This window comes from Macrobrachium rosenbergii, chromosome 3 (assembly GCF_040412425.1).
Source record: "Macrobrachium rosenbergii isolate ZJJX-2024 chromosome 3, ASM4041242v1, whole genome shotgun sequence".
Lineage (NCBI taxonomy): Eukaryota > Metazoa > Arthropoda > Malacostraca > Decapoda > Palaemonidae > Macrobrachium > Macrobrachium rosenbergii.
The window spans coordinates 23133698-23156197 of NC_089743.1; the positions used below are offsets into that span (position 1 = coordinate 23133698).

Consider the following 22500-nt stretch of genomic DNA (forward strand, 5'->3'; position numbering starts at 1 on the left):
TGCCCTCTTTCCTTCAATCGTTTGTGCCAGACTTGCCGCACCAGTGACCGCCTAATGAGCCTTGTGTAGACAGAAGCTTTCAACCCACCCCCCTTACCCACCCAACTCTCTCTCTCTCTCTCTCTCTCAAACACACACACGCAAAATTCAAAACATCACCCATACCTCTCCCTATAACAAGAAAAGCTTAAGTTTAAACAATACTATGCCAAACAGCTTGCTATTCTGAGCGCAGCCTTTTAAGGTTATATAATAGCAATGAGAGAAAGTTTTCTCGGCAATACCAAATAACCAATGTTTGGGCAGTTTCCTCGCACTAAATTTAAAGACGATACAGGAAGTGAAATTCCTGACCACTGTCCAAAAGCTTCCTGTTCTGTACGTTAACTCCCCCAATCTTACGAAAACTAGTAAGAGGGGCGGCATCTCCATTCTTCCAACAGACGAGAAACGTTCCAATAACAAGGAAACGTTTCAAGTGCCAGCATCTCCTTAGCTTCGCATTCGTCGACAGAGCTCAGCGTAACGTGGTGCCATAATTCCCCTAATATAACAATGGCACTTTGAACCAGTGTGGTATTTCACGTGGAACCCTTGGCACGCGACGAAAGTCATGCCCACCGTCTCACATTTGCCAAAAGCGAGAAGAGCCCTCAAAAAGAGTTTCAGCTCAGTACCTGTTTGACATAACTCGCTCACCTTCAGTCTGTCTCTCTATTTCAGAGGTCACAGATATAAAGGACCGAGAGAGAGAGAGAGAGAGAGAGAGAGAGAGAGAGAGAGAGAGAGAGAGAGAGAGAGAGAGAGAGAGATAGAGATAGTAAACAAAGAGGCTCTCGTATGTTATTCCGTGAGGTTTAACTTATATGTAAAAAGACAAATTGTTTTGAAGCGTTTGTTCCTCTCAATCAAATAGACCCTTGACTAACCCCTCATAACACAATAGCATCATCTCAGAATTTCAATTTCCATCAAAGTGATCCATCATTCTGCACTACCTTCCGACCACCTTGAATTCCATCGTTTATGTTCTAATAGCTAAAACGGCAGGCTTACAGTAACAAACGTAAATCAGCCAAACATTACAAACACAGAAAGACAAAAATCAAATCGTCATATAAATGAAATGTCTAAAAAGTCGTCTTGCAACAGGAATGTCACAAAATTTAAATCAGGTACTGAATTATAAAAAACAATGATTTAAAATGAAGAGCTGTTCAAATATATTTCCAACTTTGTCGTATTGCCTCGGTTCATAGAAAGGTAAATATACTGCATGGCAGAATTAATTCTGAGAAAATGACTTAACCTGAAGCCAACCATAGCTAAATATACCAGCAGTCACATGGACAGTCCCTCTTACCATTTCTATCCACCCATCAACAGATTAATTTTCAATCGATAACAAACACTGGATAAGGCTTATCTATACAAAAAGATTGTCGTTATGGTGTAAAATAAATATATGAAGAAAAAATATCTGAAAGGGTGCCAAACACTAATGAATTTTGAAAAGGGAAATGCTCAAAGGAAAGGTATAAAAAACTCGGGTAATGAAAGGTGTTAAAAGTGTGGACAGGAATGTTTACCGAAAGCGTCGTAAACATATCCAGTGGTTTGGTTTCGGGTTCTAATTATTAATTAAACGTTAAGATACTTGGGCCTGTAAATATCGATATGGTACAGTACCTCTAAGCCAGAATGTTTACATCCAACTATCATCCTACTGCTATTGAAAACACAAAGGAAAAATGATCTTAGTGTAAACTTATGGAGAATGACGGTGAAAAACCGTTATAAAGGCAACGGGAAATTTCAGCTAAAACAAAATATTACGGCTCGGGAATGAACAACTCTAAAAAAGAAAATTGAAATGAAATAACAAAAAATCAAGAGCATCAGTTTCAATTACAATGGCGGAAAAGGTAAATTTAACTATTGAAATACGTTTTCTATATCAGAAGTTACGTCATTTGCAATGTAAGAAAAACTGGTTTACGCAGTTTTTATATTCTATGATGACGAGAGACTGCATAGCCTACTTGCCAAGCAATGTTCTTAATTGTTTAAGTAAACAGTATGAGCGCAGTGATGGCAAATTCAGGCTGTTTGGTTAGGTGGTATTTTGGATTACTTAGTTGTTTTGAACAAAGCCCAAAAATGGATTACTTCGACTGTCTTCTTAGGGTAATCGACCTCCTTTTCCTCAGTTATTTTTGGGAATTATTCATTTTTCAATATCGCTGGTCTCAATATGCACCACTTAATGTTGTACCGATGAGACACGTATGTATACAGAATAAATGAATATATAAGTCACATTACTCAAATTCGTGATTATTATATCCTACTTCTAATTTCTCTTTAGCATCTTTTAACTTTTTAGTTTTGTGCATTCCGACCTGACGAAGTTGATAAGCTAATCAAGGTGTTAGCATGTACCCCGACAACGAAGACCATTGCATATAAATAACACTTAGGATAGTGACAACATTTGGTAGAAATACTGATCTCGTCTTCAGAGTCAAACAGGCACGTGAAGAAGCATGCAACCTTATCCACCAAAACATGGAAGCTAATTTACCACCACTTGCAGCATTCTCCTGATACAAAGAACACGGTTCCCTCAGCGCCATGACTCACTGCTGCAACCAAGCACTTCTCAAAAATCACACAAGCACATATACAAACGAGCTTAAAATGTACAGAGACATGGAGGCAAGCCTCTGGGTTATATTCACACTTCCCAGCAGTCTGACCTTTTTCAATGCCTTATCTTTCACAAGAAAAAAAAATAATGATAGTTATATATATATATATATATATATATATATATATATATATATATATATATATATATATATATATATATGTATATATACACACACACACAAAGCTACAGGTAAACTGACAAGTCTCAAAGTTCTATTATAAAATACAGATAAACAGGAATAGCTTCAAGTCGTCTCCTTACTTTCACAGGGCGAGGTTTCACAAAACACCTGCTCTATCCGAAACAGACACCAACACATAACAGATGTTTATCGAAAAACAAAATGCTGCAACATCAACACACGCAAACTCATTCCATACAAGACCAATCTTCTCTTTCAACGAGGGTTCCGGCACGACAAGACTCAACTAAACGACCTCATCGTAGTCATTTTAATTACAATTGAAATTAGAATGTTTCCTTTCGCAGTGACGGCCGGGAAGAACGAACATCGCGATGGACGAAAGGGAGCAATTCAGAACAGTCGTTTTTCTGGGACACTACCCATGGATTTTCAGCCTTAATGAAACTGCATCATAATAACTTCTTAGGGAATTCACTACCTGCACTGCAGTGCGGAAGGTTAAAGGTATTTCACATGACAGAGAGAGAGAGAGAGAGAGAGAGAGAGAGAGAGAGAGAGAGAGAGAGAGAGAGAGAGAGATAAATGCTCTGCTAATTAAGTGAGAGGAGGAGATTTTACAACCAATGATGTACTTCTGAATAGGAAATCGCTAAGCATACAATAAGGAAAATAACTTTTCACAATTCACAAACTTTTCACAGTTCACATGAAGACTACATTACGCATGAAAAAATCCCTGTGAAAAGGAAAGCAAAAAATGTAAAAGGCAAGAGCACGAACGTAATTAGGGAAATCTTACCTGGTTTCGAAAGACTTTTTATTTTTGTGTTGGGGGGGGGGAGTTATGACAAGATAAAAACCAAACTAGGGGATACTTCGGGGCCCAAGATCAAAAGGCTGTAGATAAGAACTCCACGTAAAGTGACAATAAATTTAAAAGCAGTCGCAGTCTATTATCTACTGTAGATAGCCCAAAGTGCACGCGCGCACGTGTGTGTAAAATGGAAGGGGGAGATGATGCAGGACACAGGGGGCGTTTTGGAACTTTCATTTCCCCAACATGGTCTTTCTTAGTTTCAAATTTCAAATTACCATAATGGATATTGTAGCTCCTTAACATTGCAAACTAAAGAAAGCAAAATTAAGACATCAAAATAACATGAATACCTTAACTATAAAATGATAGGGTATATTTAAATTCGATAACCCTCATGTATTCATATTAACCTCAACACTAAATATGAATCGTTTTAAAATTTCTCTCCGTTCCACATCCCTAAAAGCAACAGCTGCATTATACCCTGCGCCAGACATGTAAAGCCTTCCCGGGGGGAGAAGCAACTTTTGCATATCAGCCTTTCATACATTTGCACTCATTTCAGACCTCACCCAGGGTGACCTCTTTCCGCTCGCGTACATCAGTAGGTCTGCTTGCCACTGAAGGTTTGTTATTTGAACTGAACACATCCGATGCACAGTCCATTCTAGTGCAATTTCAATCAAAAATTGCCGAAGGATGAGAGAGCACCTCGTTAAACATTCAAACCTACATTTCTTTTGCCAAACAGATCAACAAAAATAATAATAAGAAAAACAGAGCTACATTACTGGCGACTCTCCATTCACTGCTCCAGTAACAAGATCTTGGATTCCACGACTAAGGGCACCGGATGACCCCAAAATAGGAAGACATCTCTTATTATTTTTGTGCCACCCCATCCGACATTAATATTCAGGAGGCATTTCAGAGCCGCCAAAGTCATACTGCTCCGAATGTTTTTACTTTGTTTGCAAGTACAAAGAGAGGTTGACCCGCGTTCCCTTTTATTGCAAAGGGGTCACTTTGCATATTGCACGACGAGGAGTGGAAAGGGCAAGGTCTCTTCAATGGAGGGAAAGGGAGGGATGTCTCGTAAACGAGCGAGGGAGAAAATGTCCCAGAAAGGGGAATAGGAAAGGTATGTCACTTCAGTGGTTAAATATGAGCTGCCCTTCAATAAGTGTAATGGGGACGACCTTTCAACTGATGAAGGGTTATACCTATATTACTGTAGAGGAGAAAAATATGTCCCGTAGACGGTGGGAGTTGGAGGTGGAGGACATGCATCGAAAATGGAGGACATGAAGAACAAGTCCCCTAAATGGCAGAATTAATGAAACGTCGTCTATCTGCAAAAGGAACTACATAAGGACTTCTCGTTTTTATATACATACGATATAGCCAGTGTTCCGGCTTTCAGGCTCTGCAGTAATTAAGTTGAATATGAGACACATAAACAAACAGGTTTTTCGTCTTTCTCCATAAATACGACCGCTAACCTAACTTACCCACGGTTGCAAACCCCCCCGACCCCCAATCTCTCTCTCTCTCTCTCTCTCTCTCTCTCTCTCTCTCTCTCTCTCAAAAGCACCACTGTCGTACAAGTTAGTTTCTAAGTTCATAAAACTTCAATGGTAGAAAATGAAATTTTGAAAATGCCTGTAAGACGAACATTCTCCTGCCTTGTGGCTGGCATCATTTCCTTATGTTGATCTTGACGTATATCTAGGAATCGTACCGCTGCTGTTTATACTAGGAAGATTATTCTGACAAGATAATAATAATAATAATAATAATAATAATAATAATAATAATAATAATAATAATAATAATAATAATAATTTCACTTCACTAGCTTAATGTGAATTTCCAACGATAGATGAAACATTCTTTAGCAGATCTCTAACAAATGATCTCTTCCAGCAAAACAATATTCCCTTCGTACATATCATTAACGAACATAAACTGACAATAATGAAACACTTCAAGTACCCGTAAAAATGGAATGGTTTATCAAATTAATTCTAACCCCCAATTTTTTTCCTTTCACAAAGCAACGATAAAAATATCAATATAAAAATGCATCAAAATATCGCCGATCCCGAAAACCTTATACACAATTGTCTTCATAACAGAATGACATGCAGAGCAAGGTAAAAGGAAAAACATGGACTTAAATAAGCGAAAAATGACAGCGAAAACACAAATAACGAACAATTTATAACACAAAAAACTTATAACACAAACGCCCCGTTTGTGTTATAACTATGTACAGTAAAAAAAAAATGAAAAGGCTAAGCCACGTGAAAAGGTAAAAAATATGAACAAATACACTTCGCATGTGTGATGAAGGCCAATCCTCCATGAGCTCATGGTAAAATTGTCCATTTCCGGTTGCATTAACTAAATGCATATGCTATTCTCTTTATCTTTTGGCATCAGAAAGCTAGATGTAACACGATAACAAACTGGATAATTTAAAATAATGGGCAATTAGACATGGCTGGTTCTGGAGCAACTTTTATCTCTCTCTCTCTCTCTCTCTCTCTCTTCTCCCCACGAGTAAAAATGGGGAATCATGTTCCTGACAAAAAGACAATGCTGTCTGCATCAAAACTTCCAATCGTTTTTTCTAGTGGTAGAAACAGTTTAAACATTTATTAGCACAGTTTAGTAGACGCGGTTCTGTTTAATACACGAGGTTGCCTCGTCACATGATAGTTGTTTTTCCTGGGAAAGTTTTAGCAGCTCATAAACATGCTTGCATGCCAAACCTGGATAAATATTTCAAAATAGAAAAGATAGATCACGGGAAACATAAAATATGTCACATCTGCCGTTTTACCATAAAAGTGTTTTAGTTTCATGATGTAAAATTCTTCGGCTAATGAATCAACATCTGAGGTTTGTTCTCTTCAAAAAGAGAGAATGACAATCTTGTGAGTAGAGAAGATAATTTCTTTACGAGGCAAAATTTTAATGATCAAACTTCCTTACTGACGATAGCACTTGTCATACTCGCGAATAAACAGTAAGAATAAAGGCAAAAGACATTTTTTCAAATGCCACAAGCATTTACACATTACGGGTAAGCACATATATCATTATCTTCTGCATTTCTGATGGGTCGGGGGGCACGCAAAAGTACATACAAATGTATTCTGCAGCACATTTTCATGTTCGTTTATTTTACATAACTTTATTTGTATGAAACACACCCGTCATTTCTAGAAGAACACAAATTCTACAAACGCAAGATTCCCTCATTATTGTTCACACACGAAACCAAAAGAAATCATTCTTTCCTAACAAGGTTTCTCGTACAGTCAAACTACAAAACAAATACGCCAAACGAACTCAAGTGCCGAAAACGAATCAAATTCTTTTCTGCTTGTTGAAGAATGCTAAGAACTTCCTTCCAGGGTTTTCTTGCTTTGGTTTCCATTTATTTCACGTTGTAATCATTGCCGTCGTTTAGTTAAATTGTTCACGATCATCAATTACATCACTACTAATAAAAAGAAACTGTTAGAACAAATAAAAGCCTGAAACAATAACACAGACGACAAGGGCTAAAAAATATATATCTCCTCTGGCCAACGCAGCCACCCTGTCCACACCGGTTACAGAGAAAGAAGCAAAACACGCACACAGACACACACAAACGCGTGCGAGACCAACCCCCGGCCACCAAACTATGCCAACGGAGTGCCACACACACTGGCACGGCCCCTGCCAACAATGCTGCTGCTGCTGCTGCTGCTGCTGTTACCGCTGTCTGTTTCTGTTGATATTCTTCCTTTCTTTTCTGCTGCCGTCTCGGACGCCGTAGCTGTGAAGACAGACAAGACGAAACGTAGCCGCAGCCTTCTTCTTCTTCTTCTTCAGTTCGTTTATATTCCGACTGTATACGTGGTCTGCAAACTGTTTATTCATCGGCTGCGCAAGCTGCGAAACTTTCGTTCACTCCATGCTGCATTTAATCAATCTGCTACTTACAGCTCATTCATCAGGCGAAGCCCGTGATTATTATTTAACAATATGTTCGCCCAAGAAAGTAAGAATATTGCATGTATCACTTAAGAAAATAAAGTATTACTGATGCATAATTTACACTGACTGGGCATTCGACCCCTGCTTCACAAAAGTTGTAATCTAAACAATCCATTTTCCGCAGTGCCATCTTTTCACAAGGTGTGCTTTACTCTTCCCTCGGGGTCAGAACCACCATCCTAATTCTTATCTTACCAAAGGCCTGACTTAGACAACCATGAGGTCAGCCGCACAGTCTGCCATCATAAATAAATTAAAAAAAAAAATATCGGCACACTTCCCGGTGAGTGACGTCTGATACAGATTATCGGTCACTTCTTCTTATCACAGCCAATATCATTGCCGTCACTTATTTCCAAATGACAGATACCTCCGCCTGTCAGCGAGAGAAAGAGTAAGAGCCGCGGAGGGTCACGGGACGGAGTTTTGCTCTATTGAGGGAAGCAGTCGATGAAATGACGCTATGGTTAAACTATCTGAGGTACTGCAAAGCTAAGTCGAGTGGCCATTTTGAGTCGTTGAATGACATCGCTAATATCTGTCTTAAAGTAAACATCTTCAAAACAACAACGATCCAACAACCCACATATGACATGGGATAGGTAAAAAAAAAAAAAAAAAAAAAAAAAAAAAGAACGGTATAGTATTATTAATATCGCTGTTTACAGTACAGTTATGCTCCAAGCCTAGAGTCCACGCCCATTCACATTTCGCTGCAGTTTGAGCTGATAATCATGTGTAATATATTCATACCGCTGAATATAGGTACCATCAGTACCTGTGAGCTTTCAAGGAACTGTCTTTGGATCATTCAAAAGTTAATCCCGAAAAGAATGTTTGAGAATAATAAAGAACAGAAGCAGGGAGAGAATTTCCAGTATTGCAGCAAAAGAATATAAGTGTCTAGTGAGGGATGAATTACATGACTTGAGGTTTAGATGTGTGCAAGTTTCTATCGAAAATGTGTTTTAAATGACAGAAGGCAGATGGAACTGGAAGCTTCATGTCATTTTTTATCTCGCCCGGACCTTAAGAGAGAAAATAATGGGAGAAGGACGAGTGTAGAGCCTAAAGTCGAAACAACCACTTTCTCAAAGAAAAAAAAAAAAAATTATAGAAATAATGGTAAACGAGGCAGACAAGAGTTCTACAACTTGACGGTGAGAATGAGAGAAACAGCCACAGAACATGAACAAAGTCCTTTTGAAAATATATGCTTTAGCTCATGCACAGTGAGAGAGCTATAAACATACAGTAGTTTCGATCTATACTGTAATGAAAAATGTTAGCCACTGTATAGTATATAAAATGAAATCTTCATATGAAAATCTAGCTGACAGAGTACCATATATTAGGGATAAAATAAGGCCTTGGCATTAACACTAACCTAGTCACCAAATTACTTACCAGCCAAGCAGAGAGACCCATGTCAATTAACCAAAAGTCATATTAAGTAAGTAGCTATAAAAATAAACCAACTGAATAAAAAAAAAAAAATAACAGTCACATCGTATTCAATAAACGGCAAATCGGCCTTCAACTAAATGTATTATAAAACCTAAGAGGATATGGGTTTGTTCATTACTGACCCATATCCTCTTAGGTTTTATTTCATTTAGTTGAAGGTCAATTTGCTGTTTGTTGAATATGATGTGACTGCTCATTTTTTTTATGTTCAGTTGGTTTATTTCTATAGCTACTTACTTAATATGACTTTTGGTTAATTGGCATGGGTGTCTCTGCTTAGCTGGCAAGTAATTTGGTGACTAGATTAGTGGCAATGCGAAGGCTTCATTCCTAATGCATGGTGCTAGACCTTCGTATAAATGTGAAAACCCAGAGAATCCCGCGAGAATTCGTGATCAAGATAAAGAAGTAAGTATATTAAATCGTACTCTTGCAGATGTTAGACCAATAATTAAAAATATGCACCCAACATGTTCATGGGCTTGCTTATATGCCAAAAAGGTCCGGAATTTCTTCCTGGTCACCCGTCCAGGTACATACCAGACCTAACACTAACTTCGCTGGTCATCGGTTATCGAAAGTTTAACCGTCGTCAAGGACGAAATTTTAAAAAGGAAAAACTCACTAGGAAGGAAGTGAAAGAAAAGAAAAGGAAGTCGAGAAGAAGACGAATCTTGCAACAATGAAACCTCCGCTACAAGCCTAATGCATTGGGGCGCCATATACGCTGAAGCGTACCTAATTATATCAGGCCAATATTATATATGTGATTATCCTAAAATAGGTAACATCAAGCATTTTCGTTATATGGTCATTAACATAACTATGCATACAAGCAACAATATTATATATATATATATATATATATATATATATATATATATATATATATATATATATATATATATATATATATATATATATATATATATCTATATATATATATATATATATATATATATATATATATATTTATCTATCTATATATATATATATATATATATATATATATATATATATATATATATATATATATATATATATACATACATACACAGTATATATGTGTGCGTTCATTTCACACACACACACACACACACACACACCGTCCATCGCTAGTCCACGGTTGCCCAACAAATGCTGAACATAGATTTCTTGTAATTTTTTACTTTGCTCCTTGCTTACACACCGCAAAACACCTACTTGAATGACGTTCTGACACCTATCGACAACAGCTGCAAGCATGACATCATGACATCTGTCGGCACAGTGTCAGGTCTCCTACTAAGCATTAAAAAAACAATAAAAAAACTCATAAAACCTTTCAAGATTCAAGTGCAGACATCAGGACGCCAAGTACGGCATGAAAAACCCTGTGACGAGGCATTTTAAGGGCATGATAAATACAACGAAGGTGTTTTTCTGTATTTTCTACTTTGATGTTTGTTGAAAGCCGGTGACCGGCATAAAGGACAATGAAAAGCAATGTTGTATATTCTGTACGGAAACATTAATTTTGTTTTAAAGAAGCTTCCAAGTTTCACAGCTAAAGATTATGGCTTCGCATGAGTATATGTCATCAAAAAATTTCAACTTGTGGGTCAACTTGTGGGACAATACTCCTTCCTCAACTAACAACGACTCTTGATGCATGACAACATAGCCTTAAGAACTTGCTTGAAAAGGTCAAACTAATATATATTAAGTTCAAAAGAAATTCCAGTAGCTCAGTTTACGCTACCATCGTCGCGTTAGCAATTTACTCTCATGAAAAAAGATTTTGAAATGAACCTATCCCCTTGTCATTGATAAAAAATGGTGACCACTGCTGACATGATCACTGTTACCACCCTAACAAAATTCAAACATTCTAAAAATTTGATAATGCTGTTGAGAGAGAGAAAGAGATCAGAAGTCGCGCCAAACCAACCGTATCTTGAAGTACATTATTTTAGATCATCCAGTTGCTCACAGCGTTATACCTTCCTGATGCCAAAAAGTAAATAGAACTCATTTCGTTTGGCGCCGGAGGCGAATCATAAACATCAGCTACAACAGCCCGACTTTAACAGCCAAAAGTGACGTCAAGACGTTCTTATTTCATCTGCGCAACAGCTCATATAACCCGAAGCCCTAATAAATTCATCAGTGTCACTCGCCCCTGTTGCTATTACTGCTGGAGGGGGGGTTAGCCATCTTTCAACAACACACAGGAAACTATAGTGACGCATTAATTTAGTTGAAAAGTTGACCGATTAAGTAAATGTACACAGAGTACCCATGGAAGTAATGATGTACACTGACTAATACCATTTGTGCCTCATAAAAATAATGTTAGTGAATGGGAGTTGCTTGTCAGAAGAGGGCAATGTCCGCCCACTGCAAAACAATTATAATTAATACTGTTAAGGGTGACAAGGTTGCTTACAAGAGGGTTCAAATGCATAATAATCTCAATGGAGAGAGAGTCATATTCCAACATCCAAGTTAATAAAATAATTAGAAACAGCCTGAACCAAAAAGAACACATGGAAAAAATAAACAGTTAATCAATTTAATTACAAAAAACTCAAACAGGAAAATTAGTGAGAACTTCATAATGTGATTTAGTTACAAAGAACTAAACGGGAAGCGGAACTTTTATAACAAGGCTAAATAGGAAGAGAACTCGACCAATCAAGAAGAGAAAAAGAGAACGATCACTTCCCGTGGAAGATCCTTATCAAAGGATTAAAAGGGAAGAAAACAACGCTTACCAAAATATAGGAACCGGGAGTGAACAACTTTCTTCGAGAAAGCGAAAGTGACAAGAAGAGCGACGCTCATCAGCAAAGAAAAACTAGCGGAGAGCAGGGCACATCAACAAATTAAATACTAAAAGGAACGACCCACTTTTAGTGTCGTACTTATCCACGAATCCTCGTAAAGGTCTAGACGACAACACTAGCCATAATGACATAGAAGAAGGATCGGGGGAAGGGGGGAGGAGGGGGCGAGAAAATAAGAGGGCGATCCCAACTTCAGCTACGAATTCCGAATGGTTTTCACAGCAATCCCTTGAGAGGACTGGAGAGAAATGCCACAAATGGTTCTTCTAAGTGGCACCGATTCCTTTAACCTTAATTTTCAGTCTCTTGACAAAGTTGCTGGGGCGATGAGAGGGAGAGAGACGATGGGGGTTTCGATTTACTTCTAGTTTCTCAGTATTTCGCAACAGCAACAATAATGGTGATTAAAACAGAACCAATGGAATGCTACCGTGCACCAACCTTTCGTTAACTTACAAGTTGTGATTGAGAATTTAAAGACGGGGTATGGAGTAGCAAGGGATCAGGAGTTTAAAGGGCAGGCAGGAGAGAGGGCAAGCATCTGCATGCTCGCTTCCTCGCTTCAGTGTGTGGTCTCTTTCTTCCCCGCCCACAAGCAGCAGCAGCACCAGCTTGTCCGGATTCGGGGATGCTTGTGCGTAGTCTTGCCAAAACCCGCACTGTTGCAATGAGGTGCTTTATGAGGAGGCAGAGGAGAGCATTACAGATTTTACTTGTAGTTTCGTTTTAGGGCGTTTGTTTACATGTTCGTTTATCGTGACTTTAATACACGTGTAAAGTCAGGCATTAAACTGATCTGCTTGAGGTAACACGAGTCAAGTATTTGTATATGCAAAATTACAAAGTTGCAAACCAAATCAGAAAACGACAGGTGAATTGTACAATCTTCGTCAAGTTAAGATTACACCTGCCACTTGTTTGTCTGAAAGATTCGAAGGCGATCAATCAAACACGCCAATTTTAATAGGGCACGTTACACATGCAGAGCCAAATAGCCTAGCTTCATACTGACAGTTCTAAATTTAAATATGTTATTACAATAAGCAAAAATCGAAAGGATTCGTACTGACAAGAGAGGAAATGCCAGCTCTGTACAGAGCCTAATAATAATAATAATAATAATAATTATTAATATTAATAATATTAATATAACAATAACGCACATGGATTAAATAGGATGTTAGAGAAAAAATCCACTAAGGATCACCGACACATCCAAGTGGCCCACACTGTCTGTCAGTCTGTCTCTTTCGCGCGTACACACACACACACACACACACACACACACACACACACACACACACACACACACGTTACTGACTTACTGGATACGTTTCAGACACACAAGAAACAGCTCAAAAATAAAAATGAGGAAACTGAACGAATAGACAGACATGAAAGAAAACAATATTCTTGTCAACTGCGGACTGGTAGAGTCACAATATTAGTTTTATTGCTTATCTACTATTATAATCAATTCTACCATTACCGTCATTGTTACTGGTGTTTTTGAGAAGTGCTCACTGTCACGAACCTCACCAGTGACACTATACTATTATCATTCACAGCATCAAGAACAAAGTGGAAAGAAACCATACAGGATAAACCCAAGGCAGAGTCGCCTACAACAATAAAAACAAGTATTTGCTTGCATGTGTTTGCAATTGCATTCTCAACGAGAATCAGGTGTTTCCTCTCCCATTCGCAAAATGATGCTGACAGCTACTTACTGGAATTGGCCGTGAATGCGCTCTCTCTCTCTCTCTCTCTCTCTCTCTCTCTCTCTCTCTCTCTCTCTCTCTCTCTCTCTCTCTCTCTCTCTCTGTGTGTCTAGTTTGAGTAATGTTAACACGCTGGAGTCTGTTATGCTTTCATTTGAGAGAGAGAGAGAGAGAGAGAGCATAATTCCCCGAGTTGAATCAGATAAAAGACAAAAGCTGTTCCCCTCTCTCTTCATTAGCACTTGAGAAACGGATTCGCATACAACAAGCGTTTCTCGCCACAACCAGTTCTCCCACACTCACCTAGGCTATCCATTCCAAGTTTGCACAGGCCGTAGAGCATGAATCTAACACTTCGGAAACAATCTCTCTCTCTCTCTCTCTCTCTCTCTCTCTCTCTCTCTCTCTCTCTCTCTCTCTCTCTCTCTCGTTTCTACTAAATGAATAGTTATGTCGGTGGAACTTATGAACACCTTAAAATAATTACATAACCATTACCGAAAAATGAACCAAATTCGTAATCTCTCCCCCGAAGCAAGGTAGCATCGCAGTAGCTTTCTACAAATATTGTTTCGCCCAATATCCCGTTAAGCCAAGGAATGGAATGGAATATAAAATTTAGGCCAAATGGCAACAGCTGGGACCTATGAGGTCATTCAACGTTGATAAGGAAATCGAGAGCAGAAGGGTTTAAAATATGTAACAGGAGGAAAGCCTTGCAGTTCCACTATGAAATAATTGTTAGGAGAGGGTGGAAAGTAGGATGGAAGATAATAAGAACGGGAGTATAGTCAGAGGAATAAAAGGGACTGCAACTAGGGGCCTAAAGGATGCTGCAAAAACGCTTAAGTAATGCTTACAGTGCACCGCGTGAGGTGTGCACTGACAGCATAAACCCCCTACGGAAAGTTAAGTCGAGGACCAAGCCATGTAACTCGAAAAGTCTATGGTGACAGGTGATCACCGTATACCTCCAAGGTATTTTCCTCTACCACCAATCTTCAAAATAACTGCCATTTAGTGTTTACTCTGTCCTCAGGGTTTTCCATTTTTATTTATTTTTCCTTTATTCCTACAAGATTTCCTCTACGGAGTTAGAGCTCCATCTTTTCCATAGTTCGGTAAATAAATCTGTCTCTGCTTCAAAGCTTGTAGATTCCCATAAGCTCTCCTCTTTGAAGAGGAAGCTAGCTTTCCGGAGTTGCAGAGCCCAACTTTCCTTCTCCCTCCAACTTTCCTTTTTGTTTTCTACAAAACTATAAGAAATAATGACATCTGTAGGCCCGTCTTACTGGCCTTAGCACAAAATCATGAAAATACTGGGTCTGCGTGGAAGACCCATCGAGTTACCTACTCTTTCAGCCTTTTCAAAACAGTTTAAAAATCTGAGACATAAAGCAGTTCCGAAAACTTAGTCAGAGCTCAAATGACACTAGTGCCAAACATTCAACTGCCTGAGAGAGAGAGAGAGAGAGAGAGAGAGAGAGAGAGAGAGAGAGAGAGAGAGAGAGAGAGAGAGAGAGAGAGAGAGAGAGAGACTTTCTTTTTCAGGTTTTGTTACATGTTACTGAATTACGTACACGCCCTGATTCACCCATATTAAATGGGGCCAACTGCCATTTTACAAACACGATTTCTGTTAATATCTCTTCTGGAAAATAACAAATTTACAGGTAAAGGTGCAAATCAGTAGGAGTTAATAACCTAGTTGACTTAATCTTCCCTCAGATAAACATTAATGGAGAACTATTTCTCAGCCTAAGGGGAAAAAATGCGTACATTCACTTCATCATTGCCTCCAGCATCGCGTGACACAAAAGGCTTCTGTGAAATTCCGACAATAATTTTTATTTATTTTTTTTTTAGTTCACTACCTTCCTCTAATCACCATCTCTTAACAAAGTTCTCATCAACTCTTCTGGTGCCCCAAAATTTCTGTTCTTTCCTGAACATACCCTAGGGATATTTCCACTACGATATATCTCCTAACATTAGCCTGCCTCGAGGCTCTTATTATTCTTATTAACGCTTCATTCTCAAATCGACAAAGTCTTTTGGATACAGTTTCTCTATCATCCCATAATTACTGTACGTAGCCTATATCAAAGCATACCGTAATGTATATATTATCTAGAAAATCCCGTTTTATGCGGTTATACGATCTAACACTGTAATAATAATTATGTTTATCCTTCGAACATTTTTACTGACATACTGTGACTTGTGCCTTGCATTTTCAGTTACTTGGTGTATTTGGAAACAAATGGTAGAACTGACAGCCAAAGGAAGACAAAATGAACGAGTTACCCAAACCGTTTTCTTTTAATTAAGTAAAACCACAGAAAACTGCAACTTTAAGATGGACTCATCTATATAAGACGACGCTTGCTTTGTAATCCTGATATCAGCTAACATAGTTGATATAAAAATCGATATTCCACTAAGGTTTTTTATCCCTTCGTATAAGAAAATTCTTATTGTTTATGTTTTACCTACATGGTAATTCGGCACCGCAAACTTCCCGTTACCGACAGCAAATCAGCCCACATGGCATCGTCTAGGTTATTGGAGCATCAAACATCAACCAAAATATTGATTCTACAACGAAAGCTGGAACCAACGCACTACACCTAGAGAAGCATGTAACAGAAATTACATTTCGCTACTATTGCCAACAGTTTTTTCAAGTGATTTTTTATAATGTGCTTTTCTGCGTATCAGATGTCGGATTAATCTTCATATCCTTTTCGTTAGAAATTATCATGTAAATTATGAAACCAAATACAATGACAGATTTTGAACATCAGTGAAAAGCAAGATATTATGATTCTTGAGAGAGAGAGAGAGAGAGAGAGAGAGAGAGAGAGAGAGAGAGAGAGAGAGAGAGAGAGAGAGAGAGAGAGAGAGAGAGAGAGTTGATTGACATAAAAATAACCAACAATGTGAAAAATCAAGTAATACGTAAACAAAAAAACATTAAGATTTCGACAAATGTAAGTCGCTTTCGTTTACTTATCTTTATCTAATAAAACGCTTGAAACCCAAATGCTTTATGCCACACCAGGTTGGAAATTCCTTAAGTTCATGCATGATCAGCTAGGTTTCAAAGCCTGAGTATTCCCACCAGGCTAGCGGAGTTTGAGCTAGCTACAAATATTTCCCGACCATAAAAGGATATCATTCCACCAGCCTGACGTCTTAAGGAGCTTAATGCTAGAGAGGAAGTTTTCAATGCATTTATGTATAAGTGTTTCCGGGTATAAGAAGGTATTTGTCAATGCATTTTTGTATAAGTGTTTGTGGGTGTAAGTAGGTATTTGTCTTCTATAAATGGCAAAATGCTTTCTCATGCATTTATGAATGGGATATTACATACCAAACCAATATAAACATTGCAATTCAAATGTCTTTCAATATCTAAATTGGCGTTACTTGTAACGCATTATAAATTTGCACCTTAAAGTCAAATATTCTTAACGTTATGTATTTTCCTTATCTCTTAAAAGAGAATTAAATGAGTCAATACTGGGGATCCTGTCCACCCCTCAGTTCCTTTCTATACATGCTATACTGCCAACAGCAATTACACTTACATTAAGTTGGTGGTTTTCCGATCAGCAAGTTAAACGGTAAACGGACGGATGACCCATCCTAACTGACAAACATTCCAGCAACAGCATCCCTTTACAATACTTTCATTAGAACAAAATTGTAACATTTTAAGGCATCCTTCTAGTAGCAATATCATTATATACGTGTGTATATATATATATATATATATATATATATATATATATATATATATATATATATATATATATATATAACAACATTTTAAGGCATCCCTCTAGTATATCATTATATATATATATATATATATATATATATATATATATATATATATATATATATATATATATATATATAAATATATGTAATTGTGTGTATACAAACAGTATATATAGTATTCACTTTGTTTCAATCTAACATGCGTACGAACGGCATTATATTAAAAACATACATCGACATCGATCATCTCAAATAACAAACAAGCGCTATCCGAAAGTCACAAACCATCAGAATCAAGAAAACAAAATAGTTCAGATTAGAGGAAACTGAATGGACTTAGCACTTACCAGACGAGTTGTCCACATTCGCATAAAGATGATAATGAGCAGACCCATTCGTACTTAAATTGGCATAAGTAGGTCCCCCGCTCTGGGCCTGATTGGGCGGCGGCTGTGAAGGTAAGGGCGGGGGCGGGGAGTGGTCTCCCCTGCTGTACTGTCCAGGCCGCTGCTGGGAGGTCTGCTGTGGGCGTGGCGAATTATTATAAATGGGTTGCGAGGCCGTGTTCGAATACAGAGGCTGGGCGCTCATTTGCACGGCCTTCCGTGACGCGGGCGTGTAACTGTGGGCGGGCTGGGGAGGCGGGGGCGTGAAGTCTGGATTGAGAGGGTTCATGCCACCGCCTGTAGTTGTGTTTGCTTGGGCGGTGCTGCTGGTGTACACCGCCCCGGGGATGACGATTCCACTGAACTCCCGTCCTGCGGGAATTTCAGCACCACCACCGCCTGTGTACGCGTGGTTGATACGGGCAGAGGCCACGCCCACGGTCCCTGGTGCGGGCGCGTTCACGGCATAATAATCCTCCACGCCCGCGTGATGGGCGGGGGACACAGATTGAACGACGCCAATGTTCCCATATAAGGCTTGACCGCCATCATCCTCCTGCAACAGAAAAGGAGAAACACCATCAGGTTATGTAATGCACTTGGCCGGAGGACGAGGAAGAGGAGCAGCGTAGAAAAGGGGGAGGGGGGGTAGACGACGAACGTGGGACGAGAAGGAAGTTGGAGGATGATGATGATGATGGAATTCTAAAGCTTTAAGAGGACTTACTCATCAACGAAAAAAAAAATTATAACTGGTAATTAGGTAAATTAATTCTGATGGAGCTTTGGTTCGGAATGACATTTATTGACGTACTGAAGGCACATACACCATTCAATGATGACACGGAATTGGAGTTCAGCTCGCGAAAAGCAAAACTGCTCAATAAAGTCGTCAAAGACATTAATATAATGACAGATTACGGCTCGGTAGCTCATCTCTACCTCAGGAAAAGGCCGATCAGTAATTAAAAATGAGAGATTTTGTCTATCACTATTAACGGCGACAAAATGAAATTCAAAGCAAACTATATAATAACAAGGGGGAAAAAACCATATACAGCATTTTTTACAAAAAGGTCATTCTACTATGTGGTTGTCTGATAGCTAAGTTTAAAGGAAACAGGCTCTTAATAATAATAATAATAATAATAATAATAAACAATAATAATAATAATAATAATAATGAAGAAAGGAAAGAGAATCCTTATGGTGAGGAAAGGCACTCCATTCAACATGTAAAAAACCAATCTTTAAAAGAACCAATTCACTAAGCTGCGAATGTTATTTCTGGAGTTAACATAAGAGGAAAACCTAGAGTCTAACTATGCAGGAAAATTAAGTCAAATCGGTGCCACCACACAGCAGACATCCTAACATCTTGAGGCTCGCATCAACAACGACGAATCAGTCCTCATTTTATACCCAACCCTGTAATTCTTTAGGTCACCAAGGGGAAAATGAGACAAAAATGTTGTACTGACCAAAAATACAAAATAAACTAAAGTCAAATATTTTTATAAGTTTATAATAATAATAATAATAATAATAATAATAATAATAATAATAATAATAATAAAAAGAACTATATAAGATAATAAATACAGCCATCCTTTTAATAATAAAAGAGGGTCTAAAATAATAATAATAATAATAATAATAATAATAATAATAATAATAATAATAAATGCATGAGTAACAAAACAAAAAAACTGCAGTTCGTGAAGGGAGGGCAAAAATCAGACCCAAGCAAAACCAAATGTGTGTACATTCGGCAAGCATTATATTTACCTCGAAATCCCAAAACACCATCTTGCATACTCTTCGGAAACAAACAATTATGAGTCTCAATTTTACGAATTCCCAGCAAATACCAAATCTGTTTTCGCCTGCACTGAGAGAGAGAGAGAGAGAGAGAGAGAGAGAGAGAGAGAGAGAGAGAGAGAGAGAGAGAGAGAGAGAGAGAGAGAGAGAGAGGTCGTATGCAGTCACGCAAATATTCACCTTTAATTCAGCATTATAAGGAAGAGTAAAATAGTAAATGTTGTCTAGCTTTTCTAAGGAGGCTGATAAGAAAATACAAACTACTCCTGTAATTGTTGTTTCCTAATCACCCCATGCTATTTCAATGGCGAATATTAAAAGATGGATCACAGTATTCCTTGGATAGCACCATTACTTTTTTTTTATTTACTGACAAAACTAGATATTCTTCCAAACTTCCCCGTGCATATACAGTATATATATATATATATATATATATATATATATATATATATATATATATATATATATATATATATATATATATATATATATATGAATTTATGTATGTATAAGCAGTTCAGTAGAGAGAAACGGGCCCACATTCACTGAGTCACTAATGCATAATATATATCCTTCCAATCTTTTATTTTCTAATACAGCAAAAGTCCCATCGAAACCTCAAAAAGGCGCTGGAATAACCAAAACTTAAATTCTCAACTGACAGAGGAGAACGCAGATAAACTTCTGAACTCTTTAACTTATCTACTATCTTTGAAATTTAAACCTGCACTCAAAATCTGATACAGAGTGCCAGAAATATCGTTACTCGTATTTGCTTTTGTTTCGGCTTACGTGACACATGAAGCTGCTCTTTGCTGTGTAGATCTATTACGTACTGATAATAAAAATGTCTGGAATGGATAAACATGCCAGATCAAGTAGATGTATATATATATATATATATATATATGTGTGTATATGTATATGTATGTGTGTGTGTGTGTGTGTGTGTGAGAGTGAGAGAGAGAGAGAGTGTGAGAACACGTGTGTGTGGTAAAATTGCAGACATTGTTATTCCTAGATAAACTGTTCCTCCTTAAATTATGCTTGTCTAGAATTGAAAATATAACCAATTATATATACTTGCATATATATATATATATATATATATATATATATATATATATATATATATATATATATATATATATATGTATATATATATACACACACTTACACACCCACACACACATGTATATATAGATATAAAATATATATATGTGTATGTATATTTTATACTTTAAAAAGCAATCTGTATTCATATGATCTACGGATAACAAACCCCACATTTAGACTTTTTGTCTACAACCAAGACCCTCCATCTTCGTAAATGGCTCTACATAAATATGTAGAATGAATGAATGAACGAATATATGTATACTAATGTCATTTGCCGAGTTCCTAAAAAAAATGACAAATGACCCATCAATGTTGGCAATGGCCACATAGACAACGAGGGCACAGAGGTCTTTTAAGATTAAATTAATTAGTGAACGATAACGGCTGAGATTAGGAAGGCGTATTTTGGACAACGAATAAAAAACTGTTCACCAAATAAGTTTTGGTTAATTATATTTAACTGCAAGCAATTAAAAGCCTTATATCAAATCTGTATAAGAATCATATGAAAGCCTTTGATGCAAGGAAAAATGAGATAGTAATTTGGCTCTCAATACTATTTTTTTTTTTTTGGCAGCGTCTTTTGATATAAGGCTAAAATTAATGGGCTATAAAGATGGCGTTGGGTAAAGCAAAAACCTAATTAGATGTCATTAATGCATTCCCGGATGTAAATAAAGAGAAAAATAACAGGAAAATTTAGGCATAACCACCAAAGATGAAAGAGATTTAAGGAAACAGTAGGCAGCATTTTCCTACCATAAGACAACATTCTTTAAATTATTTTAACAGAAACCATAATGTTAAGTACATGAGCCAGTTTCTGATACCACAGACGCACTGTAAGTGAAGAACATTGGAAAACTATCTAGACAGCCTACAGGAAATAGCAATGTTGAAGGGTCCTTTTACGATAACAGCAACAGCACACTACTATATACCTAACATTAACTTGACAATAACAGCCCTAAATCTTATCACCTCGGAAGATTGAATGTTGAAACTAATTGCATGGGAGGACGTTAACTATCAAGTGACAAGTACTTTGTCTGTTCGGACTATCCAAGTTTAAAGGACAGTTAAGATGTGGCTTATTTCAAACATGCAAGCTTCGACATTATTAACCCTGCCAAGAGGACCATTAATAGCAAAAGAAAGATAGGCTTCTGGTACTGGGCAGTGTGACAGCGCAGCACCTACAGAGTATGTGAGGATATTGAGACACTGCACAGCGAGTGGCATACACTTGTTGCTGGGGTGCAGGAATCAAGAGCACTAATGGAAGTTCCCTGTTGAGAAACAGCTCATAGAAGATCGCATATCAGGATAATTAACCATTGACGGAAAAATTCAGAGATAAAGTGTCCCAGGAGACTAAATACATCTACACAAGACAAAATGTACCAGTATTCACTTTTGGAAGAAGAGTGTTGAAAGAAGTGGTTGACTTCCGAAGATGGGGAGCATTAAATGAAGTATAATTTGAAGGCTGTGAAAAAGAAAACTCTGAGGCGAAGGTATTCAAATATTAAAAATCACTAAGTAGGTGTGTCTTCAAAGCAAATAACGCAATGCCAGGGTGGCATGAGATCAATAAATGAAGTGGATTAGTCAATGGTGCATGATACATCAATG

At 37.6% G+C, this 22500-nt stretch overlaps 1 protein-coding gene across 2 annotated transcripts in view; it reads right to left on the reverse strand.

The window, feature by feature from the left end:
• Positions 1-22500, reverse strand: part of Zyx (lipoma-preferred partner zyxin) — a 167402-nt gene that overhangs the window by 90936 nt on the left and 53966 nt on the right. For both annotated transcript variants that reach the window (XM_067128392.1, XM_067128382.1), the window contains exon 3: positions 17884-18478. In XM_067128392.1, the coding sequence (XP_066984493.1) occupies positions 17884-18478 (595 nt within the window). The remainder of the gene's footprint in view (positions 1-17883; positions 18479-22500) is intronic.